The 15,393-nt window shown below is 35.7% G+C and overlaps 1 protein-coding gene across 1 annotated transcript in view; it reads right to left on the reverse strand.

The window, feature by feature from the left end:
• Nucleotides 1-15,393, reverse strand: part of LOC149942923 (solute carrier family 12 member 2-like) — an 86,308-nt gene that overhangs the window by 38,359 nt on the left and 32,556 nt on the right. The window contains exon 6 of the mRNA XM_090177502.1: nt 7,605-7,724. Coding sequence (XP_090033628.1) covers nt 7,605-7,724 — 120 coding nt within the window. The remainder of the gene's footprint in view (nt 1-7,604; nt 7,725-15,393) is intronic.

A 15,393-nucleotide genomic window follows, 5' to 3' on the forward strand; every position in this document is an offset into this window, starting at 1 on the left:
TTCAGAAATGTGTTTTTCATTTCTTAAAACTTTAAATTTATAAACCTATATTTTTAATATTATCAGAAATTTTTTTACAAAGGGTATTTTGTTTGGTAATAACAATTGTTTTTTTCATGTCTTCATAATTACCTTATAGCTTAGATAAAAATTGGCCATTTGCGATCGAACAAACTTCAATTGTTCGTTTTCAAGAATACTCTAATACGTTTTCAATCAAACGTTTTTTCTGAAATTTTATGTGAAATACTATTTGAAAAAAACAAGGTCAGAGCATTTTTTGACATCCTGTATGTATTTATCACGATTATCAAAATGGTATATCAAATGGATTCTAAAAAGATTGGATATTGCTTATTTTATGCAATTCGATGCAAAGGGTATTTAATAAAATATGTTTTATTCAATTTGAATCAAATCTATTTGTATCGATTTTTCTTTAATTCGATTTGAATCAAATGAAATATTTTTAATCAAACTAAGTTGGGATTCAAATTTTAAATTTGTATCAAGCCATTTTCGTAAAGCAAATGGTTAATTAAAACTAATCTTTAGAATTAATAAGGATAGCGAAACGGAGACTCATTTCTTAAAAAGATTATTAAATTCTCTTAATCATAATCAGCTAAGGCCTAAGCCATCTAGGGACTTTTAAAGCCATTAATTAAGATAAGTGGGTTACATTGCATAGCAGAGTGGTGGCAAGCCTTGCATGCCACTTGTGCCACCAGCTCACTACAATAACTATTACCGCTAACCTCAACAAGTTTTTTAAGGAAAGGGGAAACAATTGGAAGATAACTTGCAAACTTAACGTGGAAGGAGTTGTTCCGATTTTCACAAGCTGGGATCAAACCCGACTTCTCTTGCTTTGAAGGGAAAGTGCTAACCACGACACCAACCCACTAACTATTCCGCGCCGTTAATAATATTAATTAAATCAGATAACGAGGTAATTATGAAATTATAAATAGCAGTTTTTAATTTTGGCCTATGTTAGTACATAGGTCGGATAACCCTATCTAAATTTTCTTTTGCTAAACAATAATAAACGGAGAAGAATGTTTTACCTCATTCTTTACATTTATTTGACGCAGAAACAATTGATCATTTCGCTATAGCCTACTTGCTGCAGTTACCAAAAACATTAGATTGCCATAGAGTAAAATAATATAACTGCCATTTTCGCCATGTAATAAACCAGTTTTAATTTTGTTTACGGAAATGTCGAATTATCTAAGAGTGTTATTCCCACGCCTTTTTGTTATTTCACCCGCGTCTCAACCTCTGGTTTTTCCTCGGAAAGCTATAGGTAATACGAAAGAGAGAGAGACATCGGAAAGAATATCCCAGGGTTTTTTTTTTTCCCAGGATGCTTGCTTCCGATGAAAGACGAGAAAACGCCGGTCGTGTTAAAGAAACTCGAAGACCACGATTAATCTTACTTTGAAAAGAAAACGAGCCCGATTCTTCTCATCTTTATTTTTCTTCTTTTTCGTTCTCCCATTTTCGTCTCGGAGAGAGACACTGTCATTTCATCGAATACGGGCCTTGCTCTGGCCCGAAAAGAGATTTTTTGCCATCATCCCTCCTCCATCCTCCTATAGGCGAGCTTCCCCGCATTTCCCTCCGAGAGTGGCAGCGGAGACGAAGCTGTGGGTGGTCGAATGGCGGACCCCATTTGCATTCTCGGGGCTTGATTGATTCCGAGCCACTTTCACAGACGAGTCGCCGTAAAAGCGGCTCGACTCATTCCCTCAGCTCGACCCGTCTATCGAAACTACTTAACGCTTATAAGTCCCCCTTTCGACGGAACTTTGTTTATCCGTTAGGGAGTCGCTTAACAACGGGGGATTCTCGGACGCGAAAAGCGAGAGTCGGAAAAATAACTATTGTCGGAGCGTAGCCCATTGATTGGAGACATCAGGATCATTAAGTTTTTGCGAGCCCATCCTCCGCGTTCTCCTTTCGATGTTATTTCTGTCTCGATCAAGAAGCGTCTCATCCAGGCATCCCCGTTCATCTCCATCCTCCCAGCTCTCCATCCTCCCAGTTTTTCTCCTTCTCTTGGGAAATGAGAAATGACTTCGCTTCCACATTCGCAGTACGTAAAATAGAATGATGTAGTCCGTAATTCGGGTCAACGTAAATATTCTAAGCCCCCATCTTTCAGCCCCTTTTAGAGCGCCCGTGGCCCTCTCCCACCCACGCCATTTTGGGTCCTTAACCTACAGCTATAATATTTCTTGTTTTTTCCCCGTTCCGTGTTTTGTTGAGTTCGTGGTGGAAGAGGTATATAATATAGTGTAGGATGGATGCTGATGGGGGGTCTTATTTTCTCTATTGTGGAAACGTAATTTTTGGCGCTTTCGCAAAATTGTTGGCCCCACTATCTTATCAGGAAAAAATACCTTCTTGTTTAAATCGCTTTTAGCCCTAGAGTGTTTTTTGCGTTTGTAGGTCCATTTAGACAACAATAGCTTTATTATAGGTTTCTTTTCAGATTTATTCAAACGCGAAATTTGGCTTATACGCGCCATAAGTCAACTTTCATTGATAAATCGAAGGCGGTTTTTGCTTGAATTAGAATGTACTGATAGCGCCTAGAATATTGACTGAAATTGAAGGGATGCGAAATGGTACACTTTGTAATTTTCCATTCCCCGATCGACCTACTTCGTCCTAATAATGGAGAAGTTCGAACTACATTTTCTATTTTATCTCTATATTTCTTATTTTATACTTAAGCTTACTCCAAAGAACGTTTTTTGGGATATTCAGTGACATTCATACCGTGTAATGGTTTAAATTAAGTTAAATCAACTATCTTGTTCAGAACTTGTGTATTTTTTATTTTGTAACTCTGTGATTAGTTCTTGTGAAAGACATGTTGTGTTACATATGAAACTCTATGGTTAACTCGAATTTATAAATGAAATTACGGAAAACTCAGGACTAAGTATAATTTTATACTTAAAGTCATGAGTTTTCCGCAACTTCAATAATAAATCTCAGTGAATTAAGTTCATCATGACCAAAATTAGTCATTCTATAATTGTATGCTTAGCTTTCGTGAAAAACCATGTGTTGTATATGGAATTCTGTCGTTAGGTTTCCTGAAAAACATGATGTGTTGTATATGGAATTCTGTGGTTATTTTTCCTAAAAAACACGATGTTTTGTATATGGAATTCTGTGGTTATTTTTCCTGAAAACATGATGTGTTGTATTTGGAATTCTGTCGTTAGGTTTCTTGAGAAACATGATCTGTTGTATATGGAATTCTGTGGTTATTTTTCCTAAAAAACACGATGTTTTGTATATGGAATTCTGTGGTTATTTTTCCTGAAAACATGATGTGTTGTATTTGGAATTCTGTCGTTAGGTTTCTTGAGAAACATGATCTGTTGTATATGGAATTCTGTGGTTATTTTTCCTAAAAAACACGATGTTTTGTATATGGAATTCTGTGGTTATTTTTCCTGAAAACATGATGTGTTGTATTTGGAATTCTGTCGTTAGGGTTCTTGAGAAACATGATCTGTTGTATATGGAATTCTGTGGTTATTTTTCCTAAAAAACACGATGTTTTGTATATGGAATTCTGTGGTTATTTTTCCTGAAAACATGATGTGTTGTATTTGGAATTCTGTCGTTAGGTTTCTTGAGAAACATGATCTGTTGTATATGGAATTCTGTGGTTATTTTTCCTAAAAAACACGATGTTTTGTATATGGAATTCTGTGGTTATTTTTCCTAAAAAACACGATGTTTTGTATATGGAATTCTGTGGTTATTTTTCCTGAAAACATGATGTGTTGTATTTGGAATTCTGTCGTTAGGTTTCTTGAGAAACATGATCTGTTGTATATGGAATTCTGTGGTTATTTTTCCTAAAAAACACGATGTTTTGTATATGGAATTCTGTGGTTATTTTTCCTGAAAACATGATGTGTTGTATTTGGAATTCTGTCGTTAGGTTTCTTGAGAAACATGATCTGTTGTATATGGAATTCTGTGGTTATTTTTCCTAAAAAACACGATGTTTTGTATATGGAATTCTGTGGTTATTTTTCCTGAAAACATGATGTGTTGTATTTGGAATTCTGTCGTTAGGTTTCTTGAGAAACATGATCTGTTGTATATGGAATTCTGTGGTTATTTTTCCTAAAAAACACGATGTTTTGTATATGGAATTCTGTGGTTATTTTTCCTGAAAACATGATGTGTTGTATTTGGAATTCGGTCGTTAGGTTTCTTGAGAAACATGATCTGTTGTATATGGAATTCTGTGGTTATTTTTCCTAAAAAACACGATGTTTTGTATATGGAATTCTGTGGTTATTTTTCCTGAAAACATGATGTGTTGTATTTGGAATTCTGTCGTTAGGTTTCTTGAGAAACATGATCTGTTGTATATGGAATTCTGTGGTTATTTTTCCTAAAAAACACGATGTTTTGTATATGGAATTCTGTGGTTATTTTTCCTGAAAACATGATGTGTTGTATTTGGAATTCTGTCGTTAGGTTTCTTGAGAAACATGATCTGTTGTATATGGAATTCTGTGGTTATTTTTCCTAAAAAACACGATGTTTTGTATATGGAATTCTGTGGTTATTTTTCCTGAAAACATGATGTGTTGTATTTGGAATTCTGTCGTTAGGTTTCTTGAGAAACATGATCTGTTGTATATGGAATTCTGTGGTTATTTTTCCTAAAAAACACGATGTTTTGTATATGGAATTCTGTGGTTATTTTTCCTGAAAACATGATGTGTTGTATTTGGAATTCTATCGTTAGGTTTCTTGAGAAACATGATCTGTTGTATATGGAATTCTGTGGTTATTTTTCCTAAAAAACACGATGTTTTGTATATGGAATTATGTGGTTATTTTTCCTGAAAACATGATGTGTTGTATTTGGAATTCTGTCGTTAGGTTTCTTGAGAAACATGATCTGTTGTAATTGGAATTCTGTGGTTATTTTTCCTAAAAAACACGATGTTTTGTATATGGAATTCTGTGGTTATTTTTCCTGAAAACATGATGTGTTGTATTTGGAATTCTGTCGTTAGGTTTCTTGAGAAACATGATCTGTTGTATATGGAATTCTGTGGTTATTTTTCCTAAAAAACACGATGTTTTGTATATGGAATTCTGTGGTTATTTTTCCTAAAAAACACGATGTTTTGTATATGGAATTCTGTGGTTATTTTTCCTGAAAACATGATGTGTTGTATTTGGAATTCTGTCGTTAGGTTTCTTGAGAAACATGATCTGTTGTATATGGAATTCTGTGGTTATTTTTCCTAAAAAACACGATGTTTTGTATATGGAATTCTGTGGTTATTTTTCCTGAAAACATGATGTGTTGTATTTGGAATTCTGTCGTTAGGTTTCTTGAGAAACATGATCTGTTGTATATGGAATTCTGTGGTTATTTTTCCTAAAAAACACGATGTTTTGTATATGGAATTCTGTGGTTATTTTTCCTGAAAACATGATGTGTTGTATTTGGAATTCTGTCGTTAGGTTTCTTGAGAAACATGATCTGTTGTATATGGAATTCTGTGGTTATTTTTCCTAAAAAACACGATGTTTTGTATATGGAATTCTGTGGTTATTTTTCCTGAAAACATGATGTGTTGTATTTGGAATTCGGTCGTTAGGTTTCTTGAGAAACATGATCTGTTGTATATGGAATTCTGTGGTTATTTTTCCTAAAAAACACGATGTTTTGTATATGGAATTCTGTGGTTATTTTTCCTGAAAACATGATGTGTTGTATTTGGAATTCTGTCGTTAGGTTTCTTGAGAAACATGATCTGTTGTATATGGAATTCTGTGGTTATTTTTCCTAAAAAACACGATGTTTTGTATATGGAATTCTGTGGTTATTTTTCCTGAAAACATGATGTGTTGTATTTGGAATTCTGTCGTTAGGTTTCTTGAGAAACATGATCTGTTGTATATGGAATTCTGTGGTTATTTTTCCTAAAAAACACGATGTTTTGTATATGGAATTCTGTGGTTATTTTTCCTGAAAACATGATGTGTTGTATTTGGAATTCTGTCGTTAGGTTTCTTGAGAAACATGATCTGTTGTATATGGAATTCTGTGGTTATTTTTCCTAAAAAACACGATGTTTTGTATATGGAATTCTGTGGTTATTTTTCCTGAAAACATGATGTGTTGTATTTGGAATTCTATCGTTAGGTTTCTTGAGAAACATGATCTGTTGTATATGGAATTCTGTGGTTATTTTTCCTAAAAAACACGATGTTTTGTATATGGAATTATGTGGTTATTTTTCCTGAAAACATGATGTGTTGTATTTGGAATTCTGTCGTTAGGTTTCTTGAGAAACATGATCTGTTGTAATTGGAATTCTGTGGTTATTTTTCCTAAAAAACACGATGTTTTGTATATGGAATTCTGTGGTTATTTTTCCTGAAAACATGATGTGTTGTATTTGGAATTCTGTCGTTAGGTTTCTTGAGAAACATGATCTGTTGTATATGGAATTCTGTGGTTATTTTTCCTAAAAAACACGATGTTTTGTATATGGAATTCTGTGGTTATTTTTCCTTAAAAACACGATGTGATGTATATGGAATGTAAAGGAGTGCACTCTTATGGCGCTCAAACTAAACCTCCTCCCAACACGTTTTGTAAATTATGTACCCTTTTCTGTTTTTGAAATTATAATTTGAAATGAAAACTGGCCTAATAATCTCCAAAATATAAAGTTGATGTTAAAAACAGTTGCCATCGCTCATTCGCTTAAATCGGACGAATGTAATCCTTATATACGCTCTTAGAAACTTGGCAAATAGTCATCTCGACTCTGAGTTTGCCAAAATTTGGTTGAAGGATCCATTAAGAGTTCAGCGGCCCTATTTGGCCTCTTCTCGTTTCGGACTAGTGTTTACTCCCTCCGAGCCTATATCTATAATCACGCGAAAACAGCAGACTCTATCTCAATATCCTTGAGTTCCAGACATACGCGGCTTGGAATATAATAAAGCCATAGCCTTGCCACTCTGGCCAAAGCGAGCCATTCACCGCTAGAATGAGGGGGAAAAGAGCCGTCGCGTGTACCACAAAATCCTTCTCCGAGAGGATATATTAATTGGCGGTAAACAAAATCTCGTCCGTAGAAAATCGTTCCGTTGGAAAGAGATGCAGCTGCTTAACCTCAACCACTTCTGGAAATTTAATTAGGTTTGGCCCTTTTCCGCTGCTTATTGGCTTCGTAAGTACGACGAATCACGAAGGATTAAAAAGAAAGAAATATTACCGGTTAATTTCCTCTCGATTACTTTAGGAGGAAGCGCTAGTCAAAGCCCTCCAGGCTGTGAAATTTTTGTTCACCAACTATCTCGCTAATGTTATTAAAAGATGCCACCCTATAATGTCTTATTTAGCCCGTCGCTATCCTTAGTGGAAAGGTACCGGCCTGTTTTTCTTTCCGCCCTGGCAGCCCCTTTTGTTTACCGTAAATAGAGGGATGTCTTATCAACGCATTCGACGTTCGCTGGCGTAGACGACGGGCCTGCTGCCCGTTTAATTATTCCAACGGCAAGGTCAATATTGTACTCACCGAGTTTTCAAAGGCCATCCCGACGCCGGTGATGGAGAACATGAGAACCAACAAGATGACCCCGGCTATTCGGATGTCGTTAATTCCGCTCGGATACTCGCAGATGCCCGTGTCGGAAGTCTAAGAGAGAAAGCGACTAAATTTAGACACGATGTTATTTGTAGGCGGATTTCGGTTGCCGGCTTTACTTTATAAAGTTTGTTATACCAATTTTCGTAAAATATTATATCTACTTAGGGCTTACGTCTATATACGGGTTATATATAACTAAAACTTTACTAGTCCTTGGCAATGTATGCGTTGTTTACACTATATTTTCCCTCTAAAATTGTAACTCCATGTGCTTCGTCTCTCAGTATATAAAATTGGATGAATATAAAACGTGTGCTAGGAAGTTCACCAAATTTGAAAATTTCAAGATTGTAAGCTAGGTTGAAAGTCGGATTCAGACATCCTATAAAACAAATTTCTGAAAGTAGACCCTCAAGTAACTGAAATATTTGAAATGGTAACCCTCCCAAGGACAGCTATTTTCCACTGACACGCGATCACTTCGATTTCTTTTCCGTAGCTCATTAATTAGTTCTTTCAAATGGGATAATAGAGCCACTCCGGCTTAGTTACATTTCTGTATTATCATTAAAAACAATTATCAGCTAGGCTAATTACCAAGGCTCTAGTCATCGAGTTACTTCGAAAGCCATTTATTCAGGTGGCCGGGTGACAATGCGTAGGAGGGTGGTGACAAGCCCTGTCATACCACGCGAGCCAAATACACTCACTATTACCAATCACCCCGACAGGTTTTTATAGAAAGAGTAAACCAGTTCCTAAAAAAAGGAATTCTACATCGAAATGATAATGTAAAATCTCCGAATCCATTTTAAAATATTAATTTTGTTATCTAATTCAAAGACAACAACACAGAAAATCAACTAAGAAAAAATTGCATCGAAAATCTCCAAATGCATTTTAAAATATTGAATATCAGATTCAAAGAAAACCAAATATTTAACTTCTAAATGTTCATATTACGTTTAAGCTGGAATATTTCCATATTATAGGGTGCGGTGCAAACCGATATGAAACGATGTCGGTCACCAACATCACGATTTTTCCAATTTATCGGTTTGCGTCTTTAATACCGATTTTACCCGATTAGCAAAAAAACTCTTTCGATACCGATTTTCCCTGATTTTTTCAAACCTGCGGTATATGGCACCGCTGACCTTGAGCGTTTGAAATTCAAACTTCGGTCACATGTTCGGTGACTCCAGTGTTTTCCCGGGATCGATTAAAAACGGCCAAAAATCGGTATCGGAAAATTAATCGTCAATATTGTAAAAAAATCGTGAAAATCGGTATATATACCAATTTGCCATATCATAAAAAATCAGTATCGGTTGAAACCTGAAATGGGTATCGGTATCAGTTGAAACCTGAAATCGGTATCGGTATCGGTATATCGGTTGTAGATTTAAATCGGTATCGGTTGAAGATTGAAATCGGTATCGGTATCGGTTTCGGTTGAAATCTGAAATCGGTATCGGTATCGGTTGAAGATTGAAATCGGTATCGGTATCGGTTGAAAACTGAAATCGGTATCGGTATCGGAATCGGTGGAAACCAGAAATCGGCATAGGTACCGGAATCGGTTAAAACACAAAATCCGTACCGGAATCGGAATCGGTTAAAACCAGAAATCGGTATCGGTATCGGAATCGGTTAAAATCTGAAATCGGTATGGGTATCGGTATCGATATCGGAATCGGTTAAATTACGATATTAGCCAACCCTACCATATTATAAAAGTTTCGTTGGTTTATTTCAATTTAAACGATCAGCTCGATTCCACCAGTTAAACTCAAAAAACTTAAGCGCATTACAACGTATAACGTTACATTTTTTCCGAAAAAAACACGGCGACTGTCAAAAAGGAATTTAGTAGGCATACTAGACAGTTTTGTATCCTATTTCACCATCCGCTTTCATTATTATAATATCTGATCAAAAAACGCTGAGGCATAACATTGGAGATAGGTAAAAAAATCGCCAGCCCAGAACGGTTCCTCAGGGGCATAGATGCAACATACGCTTCAAGTCGAATTTCATTATTTTCCATTGATCGTTCATTTTTTATCTTTTAATCTGCAGTTCGACCAGAGCTTCCTGCTTGATATATACTTTGGTATGTTGCAGGCGCTAACTGCTTAGATTCCTTACTGTTCTCTACTTTAAGGCGTCATAAGAAGAATAAGAAATATCTGATGAATAATTCATTTCCTGTACGAGAAGATAACGTACGAAAAGTACCATACAAAACAGAACGCTCTCCGTAACGTTACATAGAAGCCCATTTTCAGCTTTTTTGGTCTCATTTCCTTAAATAACAACGGGTCGAAGTAACGCAGTATTTTTTAAACGGGCACCTTACGCCTTGTCCGTTTTGCAAGGAGTTGCGTAATACGTTATGGCTCAATCTTTAGAAGCCGCGTGATTTCTGGGTAATCTAGGATATCAAGTTAGGGCCATCAGCTGGAGTTATCTTTCTTTTTTACCCGAACGAAATCTGATAGTTTTGGAGAAGTTATACGTTGATCTCACCCGCAGCTATTGAAGCCACTTTTTCTTTTTCGTGCTCTTTTCATCACGAAGATTGGTGGAGTTTGTTAATACGAAATGAAAGAATTATCCAGGGAGATAAGGTTAAAGAGTAAGAAAACTAAATTAAGCATTGTAACCCGGCCACCTGACGAGTGGTTCCTTGGTTATTAGCGTAGGCAATTATAATTATTCTTAATTCGAGGTAGTGTTTTTGAATATAGCAATAACTAATTCAGGTTATGCGAAAGTACAAGTCTACCTATATACAAAAGCAAGCAAGAAGTACTACCTAGGTCTGACTGAGAAACGCAATTCAAATTGAAATAGTAGCACCATCCGAGGGGTAAGACACTCTGCGAACTCGGTGTACACTGTTGTACCTTTGACAGTGCTAAATGGAACTCGCGAACTCTTGAAAATATGTACCTTTAACAGTGCTAAATGTACGAACTCGGTGTACAGATTATCTGAAACTGTCTTACCCCTCGGCACCATCTGCCGGGTATCAGCGTGAACGTTTTCTTGATACAATAATTATGGATATAGCAACTCAGTTTCTACTTATGAACATTTAGAAACAAAAAAATAATTAATAATTTAATTGAACGTTTTCCTAACAGTAACGTTTTTGGGTGAGCTAAAATAAAATTTTATTTCGGGCAATACTAGGTGGCGCTATTCAATTATGAAAATGGAAATTTTCCGCTTGAGATAAAAGTAGTGGATCATGCCTGTAAGCTAGGAGCAACAAACACAAGGAGGTCGCAGCTAGCCTTTAAACACGCTAACGAAGGGTTGTGTACGAATTTCATTGGACGAGGTCACGAGCCTTTACGCTGAACGTTTTATGGGTGGGGGGGAAGACAATTTCCGAATTTTCCCCTTCCGACTGCAGCAGGCACTAAAGCGTCTAGCCAATGAAAACTGTACACAAGAAAATCCACGACTTTTGACGGGTTGCGTTCTCCTTGTGTGGGGTGTTGTGTTTGTTGCTCCTAGCTGTAAGGTACTCTAGTACGTTTTCAGAAACCAAAATGTGTTCTCGGTTTTTACTCTTTATTTGCTAAAGATTTTTAAATATTCTAGTCATAGGATGAAATTGGATCAGTTCATTTTTCAAATATCTTCTCAAAATAAGTAAGGTTTAAAAGTAAAAAGATGAATAAATGTTACTTAAAGTTAGAGTTAAAAGAGAAGATATCAATACGGTGTTAGTTACAAAAGTTATATTTTATTAATTAGGCTTCATTTTGAAGGCAATTAATAAGGTAAATGGTGGCATTATATTAAAACGGGTCAGAACTATTTGTAACGTAATTAAGCAGGTTGAACCACAGGGCTAAACTCTAGTGTAGTTCTTGGAGGATACGATAGATGTCGTCTTCACTAGCTCTTCCAAGCCTTGTTTATTAGGTGTAGTAATAGTATCTTCAATATAAAACCTAGGATTAATAATATGTTACTGGATATAGCACTACAGCCTTTGCTAAGGCATTTAAGGGCGTCTCTCAAACGTCGCGGGATGGCATTACCAGGGGAATCAGTGTGACAAGCTCTTTAGCGCAGGCGCGAGATTTCGAAAATATCGGTTTGAAATCTCGTGACTAAAGAACAAAATGAGCTTTCTTACCTGGGGAATAATAATTTTAATTAAAATTGGAAGCAATCTTTTTGTTTGATTGTTTTATATCTTCGTCTTTTAGATTTCCAATACATCATTAGTGTCCCAACAATTCATTATAATTAACACGTGACCTATAGTGTGAAGCACGTTGTAAAGCTTGTATCACCCAGACTTAGGAAAAACGTAGAGTTCGGGGATGGTTAACTTTTATTCAATAGATAAAGCTCTCAAAATTATTCGTAAAATGTTTTGATCAAGTAATTTGTATTTCTGTATTATCCGATTAATTTTTTTATAAATTTGTAAAATTAATCGGAAAAACTACGTTTTTTTTTTCGATAAAAAGCTGAAATTTTACGAATAATACATGTTTTTTAATCATTTTCCGAAATATTAACCGTTAAATTTCTTTGTTTACATTTTTTCCCGAAAAAAATCAATTTAAACATGGATAATGATTAACCGTCCCCGACCTCTAGAAAAACGGGAGTCCCGGGGCCAATGGCTCTTAAAAAAAATCAGGGGCCCTTAAAATAAATCATTCGAACTAGCGTTGCGGGCCACCTGGGCCCCCAAATTAAATAAAAATATGTATTATAAATTTAAAGGCCTAGGTTTTCTTCTGCCTGTTTACCTTTAAGTTTACTTCCCGCCGCGCAAATATCCTGGTGGTAGGCCAACCGCAGAACACGTTGGCCTACCACCAGGATATTTGCGCGGCGGGAAGTAAACTTAAAGGAAAACCGGCAGAAGAAAACCTAGGCCTTTAACGGAAATTTCTGAAAAATATTTCTTTACGCCGTTGCTGAAACGCTGTTTTCCTACCCTAGTCGAGAGCGAAATCTAGCGTTAAAGTTAACGTTTTAAAATCAATAAATGTTTACGTAAGTAACGTAACAAATTCATGTATTTTCTCTCCCTATTTTAAAGTGTTTTTTTTTTCATTTAACATCCCCTGTGCCACTGGCTCTCAATAAAATAAACTTAAATGGGGTTAAAAATATCACTACCACCCAAACAAGAAGTTACATTATTTCGGCGGTAGAGGGCGCTGAGTGTTACTAGCGATTTTGAGAGACGCCTATAAACTGTAGTGCTATATCCGGTAACATATTATTAATCCCAGAAAAAACGTTCACCGTCTTATGTTTAATAGTAAATTTTAATAAAAAAATTCGATTTCAGACAAATTAGTAAAAATATGAAAAGGTACACACCACCATTATTTATATCACAGCTGTAAGAAATTAAGTATCTTATAAAGAGTAACCAATAATTTTCTTCGTCATTTAACCTGATAAATCGCCGGAGCTTTTCATCGTGTGATAAAATTTCAAAATTTTAATACGAAACGGGGTGAGCTTTGAAGTATAATTTTGCTTTAATACGGAAAAGCATCCAAGAGGCCCACTTGCTTTAAGGAGCAACAAACACAAGGAGAACGCAGCTAGCCTTTAAACACGCTAACGCAGTGTTGTGTACAAATTTCATTGGACAAGCCTTTTCGCTGAACGTTTTACGGAAAGGGGGAAGAATATTTCCAAATTTTCCACTTCCGACGGTAGCAGGTGCTAAAGCGTCTAACCAATGAAAACTGAACACAAGAAAATCCACGACTTTTGACGAGTTGCGTTCTCCTTGTGTGGGGTGCTGTGTTTGTTGCTCCTACACTCTTAAAAACGTTGGGTTTAATGATTTTGGTTATTTCATTTTTAACTACTTTTTGAGACAAAAATAACCCAAACGTAGTTGAAAATCTTGAAATTCAAAATTTGAGTTAAACAAAATTAGGTTGTTTTTAAGATAATATAATAGCAACCAAAAATTAGGTCATACTATCAAATTTAAAGTCGATATGAGCACGAAAATGTGTCCATCGAACTTGTAGTTTTTGGAAGACTGGGAAATTAAACATTTTGCGCCATTCTTGCATCGTTTCCATGAGTGCTTGAAATTATTCTTAATTTTTGATTCTTAAGGTATTGAATATTTTTAATTTAATTTACTATTTATAATTTAAATTTTTCCAATATTTTAAATTTATTTTTTTATGTTGTGTTGATATTTCATAGAAGTCGGGGATGGTTAACTTTTATTCAATAGATAAAGCTCTCAAAATTATTCGTAAAACGTTTTGATCAAGTAATTTATATTTCTGTATTATCCGATTAATTTATTGATAAATTTGTAAAATTAATCGGAAAAACGACGTTTTTTTCGATAAAAAGCAAAACTTTTACGAATAATACATGTTTTTTAATCATTTTCCGAAATATTAACCGGTAAATTTCTCGGTTTACATTTTTCCCCGAAAAAAATCAATTTAAACATGGATAATGATTAACCGTTACCGACCTCTAATATTTCAGCGGAAGAACGTAATGAAATAACCAAAACCATTTAATCCAACGTTTTTAAGAGTGTAGCTTTGAGTAGTTTGTGAGAGCCCCCCAATCATCATCTGATTAATTTCTTTCTACAGCACCGTTGTCAAATAACTAGAACCGTTTTCACAAACTTGATAGGAAATAATAAAAAACCAATCGATTCGCTTCCCCTATTCGATACCAACGTAGATCTCTTTTGCGCTTGACAAACTTGTTATTCTTTTCGGATACGCGTCTCACGTGGGTATTAAGAGCTAGACAAAATGGCCTACTTTGTTCCGTAATCGATACGTCTCTGTTATGGGTGTAATATCCGCGAGAGAATCCTGAGATGGTTTTATTGTCAAAAACGGCTTCTTACGCCATCTCTTTCTCGATCCCATTTTTCTTTATCGGCGAGAAAATATTTCAAGATAACTATAACCTCGAGCGACTCATCCGATTATAGTCTTAAGGATTCGTCAGTCTATTCTTCTTCTTTTTCCGGCCTCTCCGCAGTGTCCCAGCATGCATTTCTTCCGTGTCCCTCCACCCTTTCTCATCTTCAGTCTGTTCACGCCACTCAGTCTTCCAAATTTGACATTTTTCAGTTGAGCCTACCCATTAATAGGGTATCGACGTAAAAATACATTTTGCTTCTTATATTCTACTAGCTGGGGTACCCGGTATTTCCCTCGGAAATATGAATATTTTTATAATTACCATACATTTCTGGTACTAAGGAATACCAAGGAATAATAATAATAATAATACCCAGGAATATCAAGGAATACCTAGGAATACCAAGGATTACCAAGGATTACCAAGGAATATCCAGGAATATCCAGGAATACCTAGGAATATCAAGGATTACCAAAGATTACCAAGTAATACCAAGGAATACCAAGGAATACCCAGGAATATCCAGGAATATCAAGGAATACCAAGGAATAACCAGGAATATCAAGGAATACCTAGGAATACCAAGGATTACCAAAGATTACCAAGTAATACCAAGGAACACCAAGGAATAAACAAAAACCAAGAAATACCCAGGAATACCCAGGAATACCAAGGAAAAAGCGCCAGTGACGAAACTCCGACACATTAAACCAAAAATAAAACGCTGCCATAACTGTCTCCACACATGGCACCGTACATAAAATAACCAACTGGTTAATGACCATTTTAACCA

The sequence above is a fragment of the Leiobunum rupestre genome, chromosome 6 (genome assembly GCF_980474605.1).
Source record: "Leiobunum rupestre chromosome 6, qqLeiRupe1.1.hap1, whole genome shotgun sequence".
Classification (NCBI taxonomy): domain Eukaryota; kingdom Metazoa; phylum Arthropoda; class Arachnida; order Opiliones; family Sclerosomatidae; genus Leiobunum; species Leiobunum rupestre.